The sequence below is a fragment of the Sinohyriopsis cumingii genome, chromosome 8, assembly GCF_028554795.1.
Source record: "Sinohyriopsis cumingii isolate HCF-2022 chromosome 8, ASM2855479v2, whole genome shotgun sequence".
NCBI classification, from domain to species: domain Eukaryota; kingdom Metazoa; phylum Mollusca; class Bivalvia; order Unionida; family Unionidae; genus Sinohyriopsis; species Sinohyriopsis cumingii.
This window is the reverse complement of record NC_142968.1, coordinates 79684953-79706453: the sequence shown is the minus strand read 5'-3', so window position 1 is coordinate 79706453 and position 21501 is coordinate 79684953. Positions and strand designations below refer to the sequence as shown.

The following is a 21501-nucleotide window of genomic DNA, read 5'->3' as shown; positions in this document are numbered from 1 at the left end:
CAAGGGTCAATTTATATCACTCTCATCTAGGACCAATTATACACAAGAATTCTTCTGATGAAAAGCCTGATGTCAAAAGGACTTTCAATGTCAAGACAAATAGCAATAACAGATTGAACATCAGATCAGCAACATTTAAATTTAGGACCAAATAGACAATATATGAAATCTTCTGGTGAAAATGACATGCTGAAGTGGCTTTCCATTTTGGTGGAGTAACAACAAGATTTTCAAGCTGGATGCTATGTTGGATACATTAGATTGCAGATGTGCAACATTTCCATCTGCAAATAACCAGACATCAAAAAACATTTTTTGGGGAAGTACAATGATGATATCTCCAGCAATCTTGGAGAAGTAACTATATTAAGATGGCCACTGGTGCTATATTGATTGTCTCTGAAGCACTATTTGGTATAATCTCCATGCTGATATGACCATCCATTCAGTTGTGTGTATGTGTGACCTGGATTTTTAAATGTAACTTTGATAATATTTCAGTAAAATTGTTACAATGTATCCAGTGTGGTAGTTTATAGTGATGTCTAGCACTGGGGATAGCATGTCACAAACAAGTAGTATATGTTTCACCCAGTCACATTATCCTGGCACCAGTCTGACCAGACCTAACACTAACCTGACTTGGCCAGGGTTTAAACCTGCAACCCCCACATCAGAGGATTATGCTCTAACCACTAGGCCACTGGAGCAGTCCACCATCCATTCTGGAATAGCATTAACTAGTTTTTCACAGTGGCAGCTATGCTGAAAATGTAAGCAGCACCCTCTTCATTTCAGACAAAGTCTTCTGGAGAAAAGCCATGTCAATATCACCTTTTGTTCAAGAGGAGTAACAAAAAAAATATTTTAAAGATGGCTGCTGTTGTGCCCATATTGAACGTTGGATTGGCACTATTTTCATTTAAGATTAATTCTAGATCGTTAAAAGTTTTCTTGTGAGAACCTCATACTGCTAGGACTACCCTTTTTGACAGAGTAGCAATAACAAGATTTTCAACATCTGTGTTGTGCTAACTAAACTGGATGTCAGATGGACATCATTTTCATTAAGTACCATTCAGACATCACAAGTCTTTTAACGAACAAGACATCTCATTGGCAACATTTTCATTTAAGACAAGCTAGGCATAAGAAATTTTTCATTAAAATCCCCATATTCTGGAGTGGCAATACCAAAATTGTCAAGATGGCAAGTATGGTGGCCATATTGGGTGTCCTAGAAGCGCTGTTTTCATTTATTACCAATTTGACCCTGGTATCATTGTGGATGTCAAGTTTCTGGCAGTCCTCCAAGTCATTTTGGAGGAAATGCCAACTTATGCTAACAGACAACAGACAACTAACCATCCCATAAGCTCTTCTGGTCAATGCCAGTAGAGCTAATAATTCAATTGTAGCAGGTATCATTGAAAAGTGATGTGTTGCTCAACATGTTCTTTTTTTAAAAACTAAGCAAGTTCTTTTCTATTTAAAAATCACCACCATTATCATCAGCATTATTATGATGTTTAAAAGAAATTACAGTGTCCAACAGCCCAAATGTGAATGAAAAAAAAAAAACAACCAAAATCAATTATTGCTGACTAATGAACACAATACATGCTGTACCGTATTTCATGTAATTTTTCATACACAAAAAAGATAATTAATTTCAGTGTATGTTGTTGTTGTTGTTCTAGGGTTTAACGCCATTTTTCAGCACAAGATAGGCTATACAAGGTGGCCAGTATAGCTGATGCAGGAAGAACCCTGGAAAACCTAGGGAAGAACCACCGACACACAAGAAGCTACTGGCAGGCTTTCCCACATACCCATGCTAGCCGAGCCCTGGACTCGAACCCACGCAGACAGAGGTGAGATGGCAGTGATCCGGAACAGTGAGTGCTTTAGACAACTCGGCCACTCGGGCCCCCCTTCAGTGTATGAAAAATTATATGTAAAATAAATACATATTATTTGGTGGTACTGACCATGTATGAAAAATAAAGTGATCGTACCTGAAAAAGTCCTACGGAACATGCGTTACTCGACAAACTAACGTTACAAATGTACAAAGTAAACATATTTTCTGTCTCATTCTGCTCTCAACTCAAGAATCCAATTACAATAAAAATAAAAGTACTCAAAAAGAGTTCTGTTGTATATTACTGACAGAGACAGAGAGAGAGAGAAAATTATGTCTCAGTGTGCAAACTCTTCTGCATTGAGAGCATATGTAGGCGTTATGTATGCGTTATGTTGTGTAATGTTGGCAGAATGATTAAGATAGTTTGAACATGTTAGTTACGGGCATTATTTATTGGCAAATTGTACGCAACGATACGAGTCCACATTATCAAGAAATTAAGTGCAACTTGTTTATTAACTCATTCGGCCCCAGAGGTTTTTGTCGTTTTTGCCTGAAATGTGCGTAGGAACGCGATTTGGAGTGCTATTTCTGAATACATCGTAATACAGAGGTTTTCAACGGATTATCCATGAGAATAATGCCTAGTTGTATTAGAAACATCAATTTCCATTGGTTATTTTGCTTGCGCATGAGCAGAAGGGTAAAAGTTGGAGTATTTTTTTTTTTTTTTATTTTTTTTTTGCTTAATAGACCCATCATTTTTGTATGGAGACCACAATTTATTCCAAATGCCCACCTTATCCTAGTTTTTGCAAAGGTTCACCTGTCTGTGTGCAGTTAAGACCGGTATGCCTTAGATCTGAGGCCAAAAGGTCTAAAATCCGGACACAAAATCACATTCCGATCTCAAGCGAATTTTGGGTGGAAAAAAAACAGGTCCAAAAAATGAGCTTTTTCTAACTGTATTTTGTAGTGCAACTAGAACTTCCAGATTATTTGACATCATTTTAGAGCTATATCTGTCTGCTATTTTTTAATACCATCCACGTTGGTCTATCGTAAATGGCCTTGATGCTGCAGGGCTTTGAAGTAGGGTACAGCCTCATCACGCCTACAGACGGGATCGGGGCCGAATCGGTTAAAGTAACAATAATCTCATTATCAAATTGCAATAAAAAATAAAGAACTTGAAATCGTGTTTTAGTTAATGCGATTGTGACAATCCTCATGTAATATGACCCCACTATATTCCATGATCAATAAAGACCGCTAAATCAACAAATCAATACTGTATTAATTACGATGTACATAGTCACAACAACCACATGGCTATGCAGTGTTATTTACACTGTAATTAAACATGCTTGTCACTTTGGTTATTCCAGTTGAAGACAGATTGAGGGCAAGAATTGACAGAATAGGTCCAATCAGACAGGCTGCCAGTAGGGAAATGAGGATCTCTTCAGGGAAATAAACATCTGTCAATGTGTTATTGAAGCCATTGTCCATACAGCAGATGTTGCAATGACAAGCGATCATATGCATTACTTCTTATTCAACCTCACCAATAAAGATAATAGAGGGGTATAATGTTGTATAATAGATTTGCAATAAAATGTTAATTATATCCAAGTCAAAACAGAACAAGCACTTAAAAGATAGAATATATACAAATTGATTAGAGGGAGTGCGTGAGTTTCAAATTTACGATGGAAAATTACATGGTTTTTATATTTTATGTTTGCATGACTATAATGAAAGAATAAGTCTAGTTGACCAATGTACTGAGATATAATTTTTGAAGGACAAGAAAACATCAAAGGGCTTCCAAACTCGTTTTAAAATGCAGTTGGTGTTTGTTATGGTGACGGACATTATAAGAACTAATTAATGATAATACTTCAAGGTATGGACTGTGAAGTCATTTGTCCATTTGTTGATGAACACCAGTAGATATTGTAATGACAGTAAGAAAGCTTATGCACATGGGTGCCTGCAGGATTTTGTTGCGGTGGGGGGGGGGGGGTGTCAGGATTTTTTGCAGGGGGTCAGTCAGTCAAGGCCAGGAGAGTTAATATAGAAAACAGTCTGAAACTAAAGCCGACATTCACTAAGCATTTTGAACTGAATCTTTTGACATATTTTCAGCTTCATTTGCATGACTAAACTTGTTGGAATACAATATAATATATATGCAGTACGATTTTGGGTGTCATGTGACCCCCCTTGACCTTTGCTGCAGGCACCCATGATAACGTATCAATCATAATATTTTCTCACCAACAATTATTAATTTTTGTAAAAACAAAATGGCAATATGGTATTTGTAAATCTTTTTTGCAAACATTAATCTTCGTAGAAATTTTATGTCCAATTATTTAACGGATTTTTTCAAAAAATACAAAGTGGTATGTACGAAAAATTATCATACATATAATTATTATTTTGATAATTGGATTGTGTATGAAAAATTAAAGGGTACGTAACAATACATAAAATATGGTATGTACTTACTTGCAATATCAACCTTGACTCTCCGTGCAACAATACTGCCAATTTTGTTCTTGACATAACACTCATAGAACCCCATATCAGTCTTATTCCTGCGAGGTTTATGAATTACCCGTCGAAAATAAAGTGACCCGTTATTTTGTAATTGAATATGATCCTCAATGGGCTCCCCATCTTTGGTCCATGTATATTCCAGGGGACCCTGATCTGAATCTGTTAAAGTCACAGAACAGTTTAGCATCAACTGGCCATTTTTTTGTGCTATTACATGGTTAGGTTCACCCTGCCGTATTTGTATACCTGCATCTATCTTGTCATCCCCTGAAAAAGACAAAACACGTCATTAACTAAAACATTATTTTTGCTCATTTTTTTTTAAAGATTTTTTTTCTTCATGAATATATATTTATTATAACAAAAGTAACTTCTTTCTAAACCCACAGCTACCAAGACACTTTATTTTCAATGATGAATATATACGAATGGATTAAAACCTATCTCTCGTATAAAAACAAGTTTTCACTGCTGATTCCCAATCAGACACTTTGAACACAGGTGTCCTTATGCATATTCACAACAGTTTGCATATCAATAACTTGTCTAAAACATGTTGGATGAGTTTGAGATTTGGACTAAAAGAGGTAGGGACACAACAATTGTTGGTCCAATACACTCCCCCACTCCGATCCACGACAAGAGAAAAGTCAAACTTTAATCATTATGCACATTCACAAGTGAAACAGCCAATGGAAACAGTCTTTTACACACACAGGCATCCAGCTAAACAAAAAGCTCATGGAAACATGTATTTGGATGTATTCAGGAATAATACCGAAAATGAGTTTCCAACCCCCATTTCAGGCAATATTGAAAAGGATCTCCAGGGATTAATGTGTTAAATATAAAATGAAGCATACTACCTTTCTCAGAGAAGAAAATGCCTTTTAAATGTGCCAAATGGAAATATACTCAGTGTGTGTGTGTGTTCATAATTTTTTGGTACCAATTATGTTCAAACTCTAAATCCACTTTCCAAGTATTCTTTATTCCACCTACTTACTGAATATCGGCTGTTAAGTCCAAACTACACATCTGTCTTGCCTCCTTCAAGCAAAGCTGTTCATGGTGATAATGTATACTGCATAATCTGCTAATCCACCAATATTAGGAGTTTACTGATGGAATGGTTATGACAATTTAAATAATGATTCTGGAGTAGTAAAGGTGCACAAATCTGAATTAAACTAAGAACAAGCAGAAAGTATCGTCAATAGGTCTGAGAGTATCACAGAATATCAATAGTTGACTCAAACAAGTGATTAAATCATCAAAACTCCTAATTGTTGGCAGTGCATTCCTTTCAATCTGTTCGTTTGATGAAGTGCCTATTTCACAAATACAGTCCTATCTGCTTTTTCACTAAAACATACTTATAATAAATTACACAATTGCTATTATAAATCAAACATTTAATAAATATCACAGCGGCAGCAAGCCATCATTAATTAAATAAACGGCTTTATGTATTAACACGTGTACATGCTGTTTATAGATGTTGACAAATGTCAGATCAATTTGTACCGTGTCACCAAGTAGCAAACATGGTGTTATCCCACCCTTGCACTCTGATGAAGTAATAAAATGATCAAGAATTCTGAGCAACCTGCACAAGTAAACGAACCAGAGTTAAGTGCCACAGTAATTCAAATAAAAAATGGCTCACAAATAGCTTTGTGTTGGCTTTACAGCACGTTATTGGCTACATCATGCCAAGGAATAGGAGGTATCTTGCTCTCCCATGGATTCAAGGAGGTGACCACTCTACCAACTGAGTGACCATGGCTATAGGTTTAAAACAATTCTTTTCAGGCTGGCTGAAACAAATAAGTTTGCAATTTTAACAACCAGATAATTTTGGTGATAGGAAACTACTGGTACAACTCCAATATGGTGAGATATTTTACCATGATATTTTTTTTTTCCCAAAAAATGTAACTGCTGAGAATCAAAGAATCCAATACAGAAAAATATTTTATCATTGTAATTCAACTCTATCTGGGATCACGGAAAGGAAGATTACTTTCAGAAAAAAGAATAAGAAAACATAGGTTTCTTTTTTCCTTTTCTTGCCAACATTTTTGCTCTATATAGTCCATGTTGTGGGTAAGGGAGGAGTGATACTGCCTGACCAGGCATACACCCAATGTGATTCAACACCCATGTTTGGTCAAATATGTAATGATCAGTAACATTTTCATCCAAGACACGCATCACAAGAAATCTTTTTGCAGAATCACCAATAATATGACTATCCATTTAAGTCGGGTTTTGACAAGATATTCAAGATAGGCACTGTGGCAGCACCAAGCAAGAAGTAGAGCATGTAATGAATGCGTTTCAAATTTTATTACAATCCAAGGAGCTTAGGATGAGTAGCAATAATAAACTTGTGCTAACAGACAGATGGGGTGACTGACATCAGACCTTCTTCTGTTCTAATCTACTACAAGTAGAGCTCAAAATTTCCTTTGTGACCAATCATCAACCATGCATGTATGTATATAATTACTAAATAGAGATACACCGTTTTATCAATATTTGTATTTTGTATAATTCACACTTATTAGAGATATAGAAATAAATAAATAGAAGAAAAAAGAAAAGAAAAAAATACATATCTTGATATAATCTTGACAAATGTTATATAGATTATCAAACTCAATTTATATAATGAAAAAAATACGGTGTGCATAATGCTTACTATCAAGTATTTTATAAATAATTAATCATATTATATCGAGAATTAATTTATAAATTCACGTTCATTTTTAAAGAATTAGTAAACTTATTTTTATGATATTAAATTATACTTTTACCAATTAAGTTTTTATGCAAAGTAAAATAATATGAAAATATTCTTATCTAATTGTAAACAGGGGACATAATTCAGAAAGAAAAAAAGAAAAAAAGAGAAAAAAGAAAAAAGAAAAAAGAAGAAGAAGAAAAAGAAAAACAGAATTAATGAATGTCATGTAGTGTTTTTGAATTTAGACCTTCTGGATATACCGTATGAAGACAGTGAATCCAATAGGTTTCCTTTAGCAGACGTTCCATTTCAGAATCGGCTTTAACAATAGGTTGGAAGGAGAAATCTTGCAATGTATGGGAAATTTTGTTAAAATGTGCAGCAACACGAGATGAAAATGATTGATCAATATAATTTTTAATATTTGATATATGCTGGTTCATACGTTTAGATATCCGTTGACTGGTTTGTCCAACATACTGGATGCCACATTTTTTGCATGTTATCAAATAAATAACATTTGATGTTGCATAATTAGTATCACAACGCATATTAAAAGTTTCTTTCATATTATTACTATTCAAAGAAGTATTTTTGTTAATAAATCAACAGTGTGAACATCTAGGTCTATTATATTTAGCCGATGTTCCTATTTTATATGATGGTTTTTCTAATTTGGAATTAGTTAGGAAATCTTTAAGATTTTTAGTCCTTTTATAAGCAAGTGTGGGTTTGCTTTCGTGTAGCGATTTAACACTTGCTCTACATAAGTTTAATAAATCCCAATATTTATTGATAATCTTACCTATATTAGGCAAATTTGGATTATATTCAATAACAAAAAGAATGATCTATTCATTTCTACTTTAAAAAATGATGACCTAACTCTGTCAAAGATGATTTAAAAGCAGCATCATCCGAAATAATTCTGTATCTTTTTGCTGGACTATATGGTATCCCATTTTTATATGATTTAGGATGGCATGAAGAATATTCAACATATTGATGAATATTCACGTTTTTAACATGAACCATGGTAGTAATGTCATTATTTCCATTTTTCACGACAACTATATCCAAAAATTAAACTTTAGTTTTAGAGACATTGAATGTAAATTTTATTGTTGGATGTAATTTGTTTAAGTTGTCTAAAGTAATAAAGGTCTTCTAATGAATATCTCCAAATCATAAAGATATATATATATATACATACACACACACGCACACGCCCATCTACTGAAATAACAGCAAATAGTGCTGAATAAATGTTTGATGCTGCACACAATGCTTGGTAACATTCAAATTTTCATCCATTAAAATTCAACATACATGTATTGCTAGAGATGAAATATAGCTTTTTGGGCAATGAATCCCATGTGAATAGTCTGGTGCCTCACGCAATATCAAAGTTACAATGGTAAAATGAATTAAATGTGGCTATGGCTAAAAGAGAAATAAGTAGAGGCAGATTCTGCTTTTAAACTTTTAAAAAAGATACAGTAGTCCCCATCTTGAAAGCCCCCCCAACCACCCACTTCTTATGGTCAGAATCCCTTGGCACCGCTGAGTTTATATTCAAAAGTACCCCATAAGAATGGTGACCCCTCTAATGCTATCAGCTTATTAGTACAAAAATGTAAAATGTTCCCCTCACAAGCAGATACTTTTTTTCTTAAAATGTATACAGAATCTATAATTAATTCATATCATGATGTAAGGTAGCTAATCAGATTATCTCTACAGTCCATACACCTTTCCCAATGTCAAGTTTCAGTTATTGAAAGAAGTGTTGACAGAAGTACATGTAACAGTAAGATTAATATTGTATCATTGTCTATAATGTTTACAGGAAATGGGCTTAAAGATGTTATGATAAGAGTTTTGGGTTTCACACCTCTCCAGTTCTCTTTAACCATTACAACCAGACATAATTGTTATCATTAACAGGGTCAGCATAGGCTAAAAATAGATTCTGTGCATTAATACACACACAGAAATTAAGCTTGAACAAAACAGAGTACCAGACAAAGACCGAATAATCATGTGACAACACATTTATGGCTTCCTTTACAAAGAATGCATTTCGTCCAATTAACAAAAGTTTCATCTGCATAATTGAATCGCATACAGTTAGCAACATCCGAATAAATCATTTCCAAACATGAACTAATTACGTAATTTGAGACTATTATTTTAGTAGAAAGTCGGTTATTCTACTCGACGACATCGGGGGAGATGGGGAGGGGCGACTCGCCGAAAAATTGTATATTGACAAGACTCAAATAAAACAATTTTAAGCTGAAAAGACTCAAATAATCAAGTTTATAACCTATAAGGTTATTCAGCAGCAGTGGGAAAATGGAGCAAATGGAAAGAAGATTATGTATGTAGCAAGATTTAAATGACGTTTTTTAATGCTGTGGCAATGTGCATGACAACAATACCCACTCACATATCACAATTACGTCATGAATAAGAACTATTTATGTATATTCAGTAATATATAACAAGAAGAACCTTTTAATAATTAAGGTTACTTTTAAATGAAGATATTAAATGAAGATATTAAATGCTTTGAAGTACGTAGCTTTCTTACTATGTACATTACATATACTTCTCACAAAAAAGTTGCTACCCCCCCTGGAAAGACCACCCATCTTATAAGGCCACTGAACGGGTGCAGAAGGGGTGGCCATATAAGAAGGGGACCACTGTATATCTAAAATTATTACCATCAGTATTAACACATTGATACGAGAAGGAAAAAGATGTTAGAACAATCTGAAATACCACTGCATAGTCTGTTTAATTTGCTCATCAACCCCTGCCACCCAAATAACACATCATAATTTACCCACCTTATCGCCCATGTGCTACAATAACATGGCAATTTACATTGCTGGTATAGTGGGTGCCACCTTTGAGTGACTGTATTAGCTTAGCCTGTATTCCACTCAATGAATGTATTTGCTACAAACTGTTGGTTGATTTACAACCATCTGCTGATTATGTGTGTTATTTAACCAATCAAATTTCAGTTTATACAGATGGAGAAACAATTTTAGTACACAGGAAATAAAATTAAACTTCAATAGAGCCAGAAGAAGAGGGTTATTTCAACTTGGAGTAGAAAGTTACTGGATGAGATTGACCATGACATCAACCCCCCACAAAATTAAACAGCCCGAGTTTACATAATTCTGAGTTTGTTCAAAGTGTTTTGTTAGTTTTTAATATTCAGTGGAGAATTCTAAAGAAGGAAGGGAAGTGTAGAGAAAATATGCCAGTAATGGCTGTTTGCAGTCCTCTCCTCTCCCCCCTGATTAAAAGTGTGCAAGAAAGATGACATTAGGAATTTTTTTGCAAATTAAAAAAAAACTATTTCACATGGTAAATGTTTTTAATTATTCCAAGTGAATTCATAATGGACTTATTAATGTAAAGAGAAGCAATCTAGTATATCAATCATTCTTTTAAACTTATGCAAATTTTATTTCTCTATCCTACATAAAATGTATACTATTATACACATAATTGTATTGAGAAGAACCTTGCCAAACTTAAGACACTTGAAGGAATACAAAACAAAAAGAAACTTATTCATCAAGTATTGCCAACAATTCTCAGGGACACAGGTACTGATATGGCTATCACTGCCCTAGATGATCCATCTTCAAGTATGCTGTAGGGTAAGCAGTCTGATTGAGAAGGTTCATGAGCTAACCCATTAAATAATCGTAAACAATCTGTGATTGTTATTTTTTTTGTATCAGTCACTCTCAAGTCTTTTGCTTGACATGTTCACATCCAATGAAATACTAACACCAGTATCCACCATCTGTAGTCCCGCCTTTGTATAGCACTTCTGCATCAGATATACCCACATGCAACTAATTTTTCCAAGAAAACATTCTTTAAATAAAAGTTAATTGATCTTTTTTTTTCAAGCATTATAGCTGCATGCATGTATGACATTTATTCAATTTCATACATTCAAAAAAGTTGCTAAATTGATTTTAAAAAAATAGTTTCAAATCAAATGTAAAGGATGAATGCAAGAAATAACAACTATATTGAATGAACATTTTCATTTTGCATTTGGACACTGATTACACAATTTCCTTGGAAATTGTATGAAATAAAATGTAGACAATGGCACTTTTAATAAATATCATTTTTCGAAAATAAATATCAGTTGCCGCTTGAAGCTGGAAACTAAACTTCTACACATGCATATGGCTAACAATTCCATGTATACATGGTATATAGAGATAATTTTTCTGTTGTAATCTGCAGTGGTGGTGGTGGGTGAGGTATATCCAATAAATTTCAATCATGGCATTTAGTTTCTCTAACACAGGTTCATCAGTACATATTCCCAACTAGGCCACTGATAAATACCACCAGCAATGTTGCTATTGTAATGTATATTTAATGCAAATAAAGGAATGAAACCACTCCTGGCAAAGTTGGATTACTGCATTGGAGTTTCTCCCACTTGACAGTTCAGTGTCAACCGAAGGTGTGAACACAATAAATTAGTGAGAAGTCCCATAAAATCCATAAAAGAGTTCCCCTAGGTTCAGTGGATATCCACCCAGTCTAGTTGAAACTTAAGCCCCTGCTTTATGCCTAAATCGATGGCATTCAGTGGACAATATGAAATCAAAGACGAGTGTGCTGTTGGGTTTACAAAACTAAATTTAAACATAAACCTCCATTATCTAACCTTTATGCTAAGTCAATGGTATTCAGTGGACAATATGAAATCAAAGATGAGTATGCTGTTGGGTTTACAAGTTATGAAGATTCAAAACTAAATTTAAACATAAACCTCCATAACCTAACCTCTGAATAAAAAATTGCAGTGTCTCTTAACATTCAAACCCACCCACCTGCATCTGCAAAGGATGCAGAACATGCCTACATTAACAATACCTTTTAAGTATATCTGTTGGTGCTTTTTTTTGTGCAAAGATTTTTCAGTAAGATGTAATTAAATACCATGTACTTGCACATGCTGACTTGAAAAACGATCATTTAAATTAATCAGGTGTTATCTGATGCTTATGCGGTGAATTCAAACATCATATTGAACTAAAATATTTGTCAAGTACACTCAGACCTATTATCTCCAGTAGTCTCAAAAGCTGCAGTTCCAAATAAACACAATTCAAAGGCTTCTTGCTAGCTCTCTCAACTTGACACGATTTTTTGGGATTCATGAGGCAACATCAATCATCTCCCACAAAGAAATATGCCCAAATCAACACAACATGCAGTCCAATAAACTTAATTGTTTCCTTTCCTGTTTTGTTTCCCCCAAGAATTTATTCGTTTTAATACTTCTGTCCTGATTGTTTCGACTTTACAATTGACTTATTGTACCTTAAGCCAGTGTTCCCCTTTACCCTTATTTGTGCATCAGAGACCCCAATCTTTTCATTTGATCCCAAGTTTTGATAACAAAGCTAGATTTTCCCCCCGTCTAAAACCCAGTTCTGAGCAACTTTTTTACTCTCAATTTAGCACCCATAGGGTATACAGTGCTTCAACTTTCATTTGTTTTCATTGTAAGACACCATTCCATTTCTAGAAAATGCTGTAAGCAACACTTGGATCATGCATGAATATGTGCAGTTTAAATCATCCAAGGTCATTCCTGTAAAGTTATTCTGGTTCCCAGACCAACTCCACTAAACTGTAATCTAATAGTATAAATTCACCAACTTTCCACCTTGTTGTTCACTACTTTTGTCCTGTATATACACAAGGTACATAGTTGGAGCATGTTGATTTAAATTTTCTGCATTCTTTTCCATATATAACTTATTATTATTGCTGTGTGTGTGTGTGTGTGTGTGTGCACGTGTCTGCATGCATGTGTAACTATATACATGTACTCTGAATGTAAATATGCAAATAATAATGGGCCACAAGGAGGATTAGTTCCATGCAACTAATTCTGACACCCCTCTTTAATTAAATATGTCCCCTTCTTTAATTAAAAAACATTATTATTATTATTATTATAGATCCACATAACAGAGGTTCTTTTACACCAGTATAATCTTGTTTGTACCAATAAAATTTGCCTCTGCACCGGAAAATGATGAGGCCGTCGGTGTTCATATATCAACAAGCTGTAAAACATGTTTTATGTGTTGAAAGTTAATCCTCAACATCTGAGACTACAAGAAGCCAACTTATTCTTTTCATATCGCTTTAGTCATACATCCGTGTCAACTATGATCCGTTATTGCTGGCAAACAACACAGCACTCCTCTTCGTGTTCAAAGATGTTAATCCAAGCAGTCACTTTCTGCCTAATTCTATTTGCACTGATGAATCTGTAATCACCTCACAGCAAATTATAACTTATTTCTTTTTAAAAGTACTAATGGTAAATCTACACCACTTCCAAGTGACTAACAATATTCTATGCTAACAAGTGGGACAAATATTGCAAATTTTACATGCTTGTTGTTGTTGTAGGGTTTAACGCTATTTTTCAGCACACGATAGGCTATACATGGCAGCCAGTATTAATGGTGGAAGAAGAACCCTGGAAATCCCCGGAAAGAACCACTGACCCTCGAGAAGCTACTGGCAAGCTTTCTCACATACCCACATTGGCCAAATCTGAGACTCGAACTTATGCAGACAGAGGTGAGATGGCAGTGATCCATAATGGTGAATGCTTTAGACCACTCGGGGGCCCCCAACTTTACATGCTTCATTTCACATCAAATATATTTTATAGATCAATAGTATAGTATCCCATCTTCTATAAAATAACAGTTGGACGATAACTGTCAGTTTTCCTTTCAAAATATTGCTGGTCAGAGCATTACTGCCATTAAAGCGTGTAATTCACATAAAAATTAGATATTTAACATGATTTATTCTATTATCTGGAAAATAATTTAAGATAAATCTATTACAACTACATAATAAATAATGAATAAAAGCAGCAGCATCTGTATGGTTAAGATGTACATACAATTATTTATCATGTACTTGTAATCAATCAAGTAACAACTTTAACATTTGGAATTTACAAATATTCACAAGTGAAAAATTTTCTTTGCATTTTTAAAGGTGTTAGTGACTATTTTCAATTAGCAACAAAAGAAACAACATTGTTTCATGTTCCATTTAATTCTATTAAAACCTTTTAAGGGTAGATTATGTACCTCATTAACAAGGACAAACAAAATTTTATGTCTCTATTTAAACTTCGTGAAATATTTGAGAACCAGTAATTGACATGTTTGGTGCTGAAGTAGCTGTACCACAGCTGCTGATAATATTCTGTATTCAGCTTCTTCGATGCCCCTTAATTTGCCAATTTTCTTAAAAATCTGGACCATCAGTGGTAATTCTGATGTAATCTAAAAAAGAAATATTTATCTACAATGTATTAATTATTTAGTATATTGGGTCTGTAATGTATTAATACATTTATGTACTTTCAAATATTGATACAATTCTAGATTTATATGTTGCTGCTTTACTTTGATTTGCAATAGATAATACTGATTCTTTATACACCTCTTGGCTTTTATGTATGCTCAGTGGCATGCCAACTTGTTTAGTAGGACGACATCTGAACTAAGCACTTGATGTCAAACGAAACTTTTTGGTCTTTGGTGTCAATCTGGTGCTGCTATTACATAAAATCTCTGGACTATAATCAATCAAAGTACATTCTTTCAAAATCTGATTTTAAGCAAAGTGATATTATATTGTGTAACTTTCCAAGACAAAAGACGAGAATCACCTTACTATGACTGACAATTCTGTTCAGAAATGTTACACGAGATGCACATGTTAATTAGAAGTAATCAAATTATACACAATCCTTAATTGGAAAAGTGGTATTATGCAGTTTAATTACACACAAAAATTACTAAACAGTAATTATCTTTTATGATTCATTTTTTCCATCAATGTCATGTGATTTGCAAACAGATTGTTTAGAAATAAAAATTTTTTTATTGTCCTGCAAGAATACCAGATGTCAATATTAAAACTATTTTCAGGTATGTTAACCGGTCATATTGGTATATGCACAACAACACAGCATGAAAAAAATACTTTTGGTCTGTAAATCTTGGATGAGGTTGGTTTTAATATCAGTCATAAATGACCATCTCAAGAGTCCTGAGAAAATACTGGTATTTCCGCACTGAATTCTTTCATTTTAATGGTCATTATATATTTGTAATTAAAGATAAACAATGTTAAATCTATTTGCTACCTGTTTAAAGAATCTCTTATTTTGTCACATATAGTATACATACACAGATGATTTGAAAGTTCATAAATTTGTCAAATGCTGAATAAATAATTATTCAAGTTTTCTTTATTCAAACACAATATAAAATGACTCCACAATGCACCTCTTACTATTTAATTACTTCAAGTATTATGACAGGGCAAATACTGATCATCACATAACCAGCCGGACAGACACATCACATGTAACAGTTGGGTGATTAAAATTAAATTTTGTTAGCATTATCTTTCCAAGCAGCAAGACAATTCTTACATGTTTGAAATCAGTATGCACAAGTTTGTACCGAACATCCAAGTTTTATGTACTTGCAATGGTTTTAAAAAAAAGCTATTTTAACAGTATGTGTGCGTATCTATTGGAGTTTTAACACAGCTTAACAATTTTCCAGTCATAATGCAACGATGTCTGCAGTGACAGTTTATAGTGATGTCTTGCACGGGGAATCATGCCGCAGGCATGTAGCACCATGTCCTACCCATTTACATTATCATGACACCAGGCCAACCAGTCCTAACACTAACCACTAAATGCTGAGCGCCAAGCCTGGCAGCTGCATGCACAATTTTTACAAGTCTTTGGTATAACTACTGGGATTCAAACCTGTGACCTCCCTCATCTGAGGTGGATGCTCTAGCCACTAGGCCAGCAGAATGGTTCCATTCTGCTCTGTCTGCAATGTAATGTTTCAGAAATGATGGTGGAAATTAATAATTAACAAACATTTGTGTCAAAAACTGTTTATTATCACAGTAGGACATGAACATGTATAACTAGTAATATTTATGAAGAATTCAAGTTGGAAATGCTTTTCATATCCTATTTTCAACAAACACTAACATCCGACAGTAGACTGTACAGACAGCCCAGTACAAATGCAGCTGATGAAGACAAACATAAAAATCCAATTTCAATGATTACTTGTTAAAGGATTTTTCACCTTCTATGGCATGTATTTCAAATTCAAGCAAGGAGAAATCTAAGTAAATTAACAAAACAAGGAGTTTCCATTTCAACTGGACAATTACATATTTCAACATCATGTGTCAGTGTCAACATTATATCTGTTGCATTAGGACCTGAAAACCATCACTGATATTCTCATAGTTGTGAAATAAATGCTTGAATATGAAATATTTCTTTTGTTATGGAGTTCAATGACTTGGTTTGGATTTTGCTGGTTTCTATTTATAAATGACTGTTAGTCACATGATGTAGCCATGCTAAAATTGAAAGCTTTCATTCGCACCAAGCCAATACAACATTTTATGCAGTGCATGGAAATATTTTAAGTTTATAAACTCTTAACCAAAGTTGTTAACTCATTAACCCCTGCTGCCATAATACCGCATCAGAATTTTCCTCCCTCATCTCCCGAGTGTCACAACAGTGTGGCACATTTTACCTTCCTTGTATCCCCTGCGACACTTTTGTGTGGCAGTAATAGTCTATCGCTGTATTATGCATGCCAAATTAAAGCAGCACCAACCATCATTTCCTCATTATGCAGGCAGTTTAACCAATCAAATTTATGCTTACACAGATACAGGAAACGCTGCAGCACAAATGAGAAGGAAAAAAATCTGACTTCAATGCCCCCAGAAATAGTGGATTTAGATTTGAAACGATGTAAAATGACGAGAATCAGCCACTGACAGCAGAATGTTAACTTATAGAATATGAAGGAGGATTTTGTAGGTCCTTTGAAGAATCAGTAAATGAATTTAGCTGCCATGAGTGTTCATAATTTCGAGTTTGTTCCATGTATAAGTTTTTAAATGTTCAGTGGAAAATTCTGTGGAAGAAAGGTACACAAAGGGCAAGAAAAACAAGCATATGATTGCAGCTGTCAGGTTAACAGTTGCAAAGAACACAAAAGTGGAATTTCCAAATAAAATAAAATTATTTCATGTGTTGAAGGTTTGAATTATTCATTGAGAATTCATCATGGATTTTATGTAATAATAAATGACATCAGAAGCAAGCTGCTAAGTAAATCATTTATTTTACCTTAATGCTGAGTTTTATTTCTGCATGTTGTATGACATTTAAACCATATGTACATAATTTTATTGAGAACATCTGTGACAAATTTCAACCTAGCCTCATCTGTAAAAATCACCAAGTCAAGTGCTGTCAGTGAAATGGTTGTTCTATCCCAGCTTGTATCTCATCTAAATTCAAACAGTCTTTTTAGCAATATACAATCTGCATATCGCCCTTGCCACAGTACTGAAACTACTCTTCTAAAAGTAGTTAATGACATTCTCTCTGCGTTGGATAGCGGAAAGATTACAGTCCTCACCCTCCTTGATTTGTCTGCAGCATTTGACACAATAGACCATGATATATTACTTCACTGTCTGCAGCATGTATTTGGCATTCATGATACAGCCTTACTGTGATTCAAGTCCTACTTGGCCAACAGGACACAAATTGTATCTGCAAATGGAATACACTCCAGCCCAGTTGATCTATGTTGTGGTGTTCCACAGGGGTCTGTTCTTGGACATGATCTCTTCATTCTGTACACTCAGTCGCTCTCAAGTATCATAGATCATCATCCAGTGTCTCACCAACTGTACGCTGATGGCACCCAAATATACAAATCTAGTCACCCAACTGAAGTTGATGTTACCATCCAAGGTGTAGAGAGGTGCATTTCTGATGTGAAATCATGGATGACATGTAACAAGCTGCAGATGAATGATGATAAAACTGAGGCCATTCTGATCACAACAAAAAGACTTTCTCATTCACATCCTTTACCGCAAACAATAAATATTAGCAACACCAACATTAAATTCACACAATCAGTACGAAACCTAGGTGTTACTCTGGACAGTACAGTAGTCCCCCTCTTATAAGGCCACCCCTAATGCAGCAGGGAATTGGCCTTATAATGCGGGTGGCCTTTCTAGAGGGGGATGACAAATGCGAATAGTAAATACATATGAAAAAAGTCACAAGTACATTTAATTTTAAATATTTAATATTTTAATTAAAAAATCACATGCATGATGTGAAATAAATGTACATGTTACAGTTCACATCATCTGTCACTTTGTTGGTAACAGTCTAAAAAAACAAACCAGTCTCATCACATTAAAAATATCCTTGCTGTCATATCCCCTGCATATATCGTTTAGTCTTTTGTTCCAACCTTCGACAACTTCATTATTAACATCAGCTGTATCGCCGCTAATGACAGAACACTTGATATTGTGTCGCACTTGAAATCTGTGCAACCATCCGTTACTTGCGGTAAAGTCGCCATATCCCAATTCAACTGACAAACTTTTGCTTTTTCTTGTCTTTCAAATCAGGATACAAACGTCTCCTGGCTCAAACAATCTTCCTTTCTCCGTCCATTTCACCTTTCCACTTCTGCAGAATTGTTTCATTATCTTTCACGATATTGTTTATCTGAGTCTTCCCGACGTTAGTTTTCTGCAAGGATCCTCGACGACCCCCACCCCACCCCCGTCAGTTGAATTACTTTCACGTTCTCCTCTAAACTGAGAATTTTTATTTTCCTCGATGACATGTTGATAATTTTGCAGTAAGTTATTCATGTTGCCAACTACAATACTGATAAAACAATTTTGTATGCATCTGAACAAATTGCCGTGTGTTTTTAAAGGAAGTGATCTTGTCACGTGATTCGTTAGTCGCAGTCTGGTACCCTATTGTTTTTATACATTTCTTGAAACTAAGTGAGAGAAGCCAAATCGGCTTCGATATGTACCATTAACATCACGCAGATTTGACCTCGCGGCCGCTAGATTCGTAATTTTGACAATTATTGACAGTAGTAATATCCACTGATTACCAAACTGAACAAGCCCAACATCTTACTAAGGGAAGCCATAAAGGCTACCAAACCATTTTCCTGCTGACTTGGGTATTGTACATCGATACTGCCACTTCTCAGCTGTTACTACTGTTCGATAATTGTGATCTTAACAATTATCAGAGTCACTAAACCGGACATCTTATGATAACACAGCAGTAAGGCTAATTGGATTACATGTACGTACCCTTTTGTATGGATTAAAATTTGAGTCTTTCTCGGTTTTTATGGAATAAATGGCTTCTCATGAGGTGTAAATGATATAATATTAACCTTAGTGGTAAATGTACTTTACTCAACACTTCTTTCAGTAACGAAAACATGAAATCGGGAAACAGAAATCGGATTACTTAACACAAGTTATGAATAAAATACTGGTTCTGGATACATATTCATATAAAATGCGACCACTTATGAGGGGTAAATTTTATAATTTTGCACTAATATGCTGGCCGCGTTAGCCGGGTGGCCTTTCGCAAGGGGTACTTTTGAACACAAACTCATCGGTGCCAACGGATTCTGGCCGTAAGGAGCGGGTGGCTGCTGTTCAGGGCGGCCGTTCAAGAGGGGGACTACTGTACTCACACACTGCACCAACATGTCATGAACATATGCAAGGCTGCATATCTTGAGCTGAGACGAATCAGCTCAATTCGCAAATATCTTTCAGGTGATTCCACTAAAACACTTGTGTGTTCATTAGTACTTTCAAGACTGGACTACTGTAACTCAATTCTGTCTGGTTCATCTCAGTATCTGCTCCAGAAACTTCAAAAAGTTCAAAACACAGCTGCTCAGATCATACTTAGAGTACCACTATCAGAGCACACCTCCCCGCTGCTCTGTACCCTACATTGACTATCCAGTCGATCCAGAATCAAACACAAAATCTGTTCTCTGTGCTACGTTTCACTGTCTGACTCTAGTCCAACATACCTATCTGACCTCACCCATGTGTACACATCAGCAAAATACTTATGCTCCTCTTCTGACAATCGTATACTCATTATTCCCACTATGAAAACAAAGTCATATGGACAGCGTTCTTTTGCATACCAGGGCCCAGCAACGTGGAATGAATTGCCCACTAAACTTGTACACAAAAACACAGTGATCACATTCAAGAGGACTCTCAAAACTCACTTTTTCGACCGCAAGAACAAACTTAAAGACCTAATAATGTTTCCTACCTTAAATATTCTCAGCATGTTTTTTTTTCCCTAATTTCATGGTGTTTGTTCATGTAATCATATCATTATATTTTTTTTATCTTATAGGTGTTGTCTAATGTTGTAAAGCACTTAGAACTTCTGAAGATTAGGCGCTATACAAAGTCCTCATTATTATTCTACGAGTACTGAAATAAAAGCATATCCCAAAGCTAAAAAGAAACAAAAATGGAATGATACTCAACCCATCAAGCAGTACCAGTGTATTAGGAGAAAGAGAATAAAGGGTTTATTTTAGGATGCCTGATTGCGAGATGCTAGCTATCTTAAACAAACTGTGACAAAAACGCACAATGTATTATTAGAGACCCACCTCTGTTTCTCCCTCTAAACAGAAAAATGCTGCCTCTCATCTTCTGTGGGGTGTGTGGGGGGTTAGGAGGGTGGGAGAATTGCTCCTCTCAAAATCTTCCGCTATAGGACAGAGCACAACAAATAGGCCCAATGCACTCTCCTACATGCTACAAGAGGTGACTAATGATGACAGGAACAATGGGTTTGAATCCTACCATGGGATCTGTCTAGGTCTACCACACCTTGAGCAAGAACCATGACTAGTTGCCTCAGCAGAAACACAAAAAAAACGTATGCATGTTACGCAATACAACACCTAACCAAACCAAACCTCAAACATAGGTCACAGATTCACCACATCTGACAAATAACCCCATATGAAATTTTCATCAAATAAGCTGCAACAGCATCAACAGTCCTGATGGATTTTACCTCAAGAGCCGACTTGATGCAAGTTAACTTCCTGTAACAAAGACAATTAGAATGTGTACATCATAACCCATCATCTCACATGAAATGTCTACTGCATGGAATGTATGTTCACCTCAATGTATGTGTGACACTGCACAACTCATACAGATTTCTCGACAAAATCTTCAGCAACAGTACATAAATCTACATGGCAGAGTAATGCATCTC

At 35.0% G+C, this 21501-nt stretch overlaps 1 protein-coding gene across 1 annotated transcript in view; it reads right to left on the bottom strand.

Moving 5' to 3' along the window:
* LOC149793953 (protogenin B-like) overlaps positions 1-21501 on the bottom strand; it is a 185008-nt gene that overhangs the window by 127676 nt on the left and 35831 nt on the right. The window contains exon 2 of the mRNA XM_089969073.1: positions 4385-4702. Coding sequence (XP_089825199.1) covers positions 4385-4702 — 318 coding nt within the window. The remainder of the gene's footprint in view (positions 1-4384; positions 4703-21501) is intronic.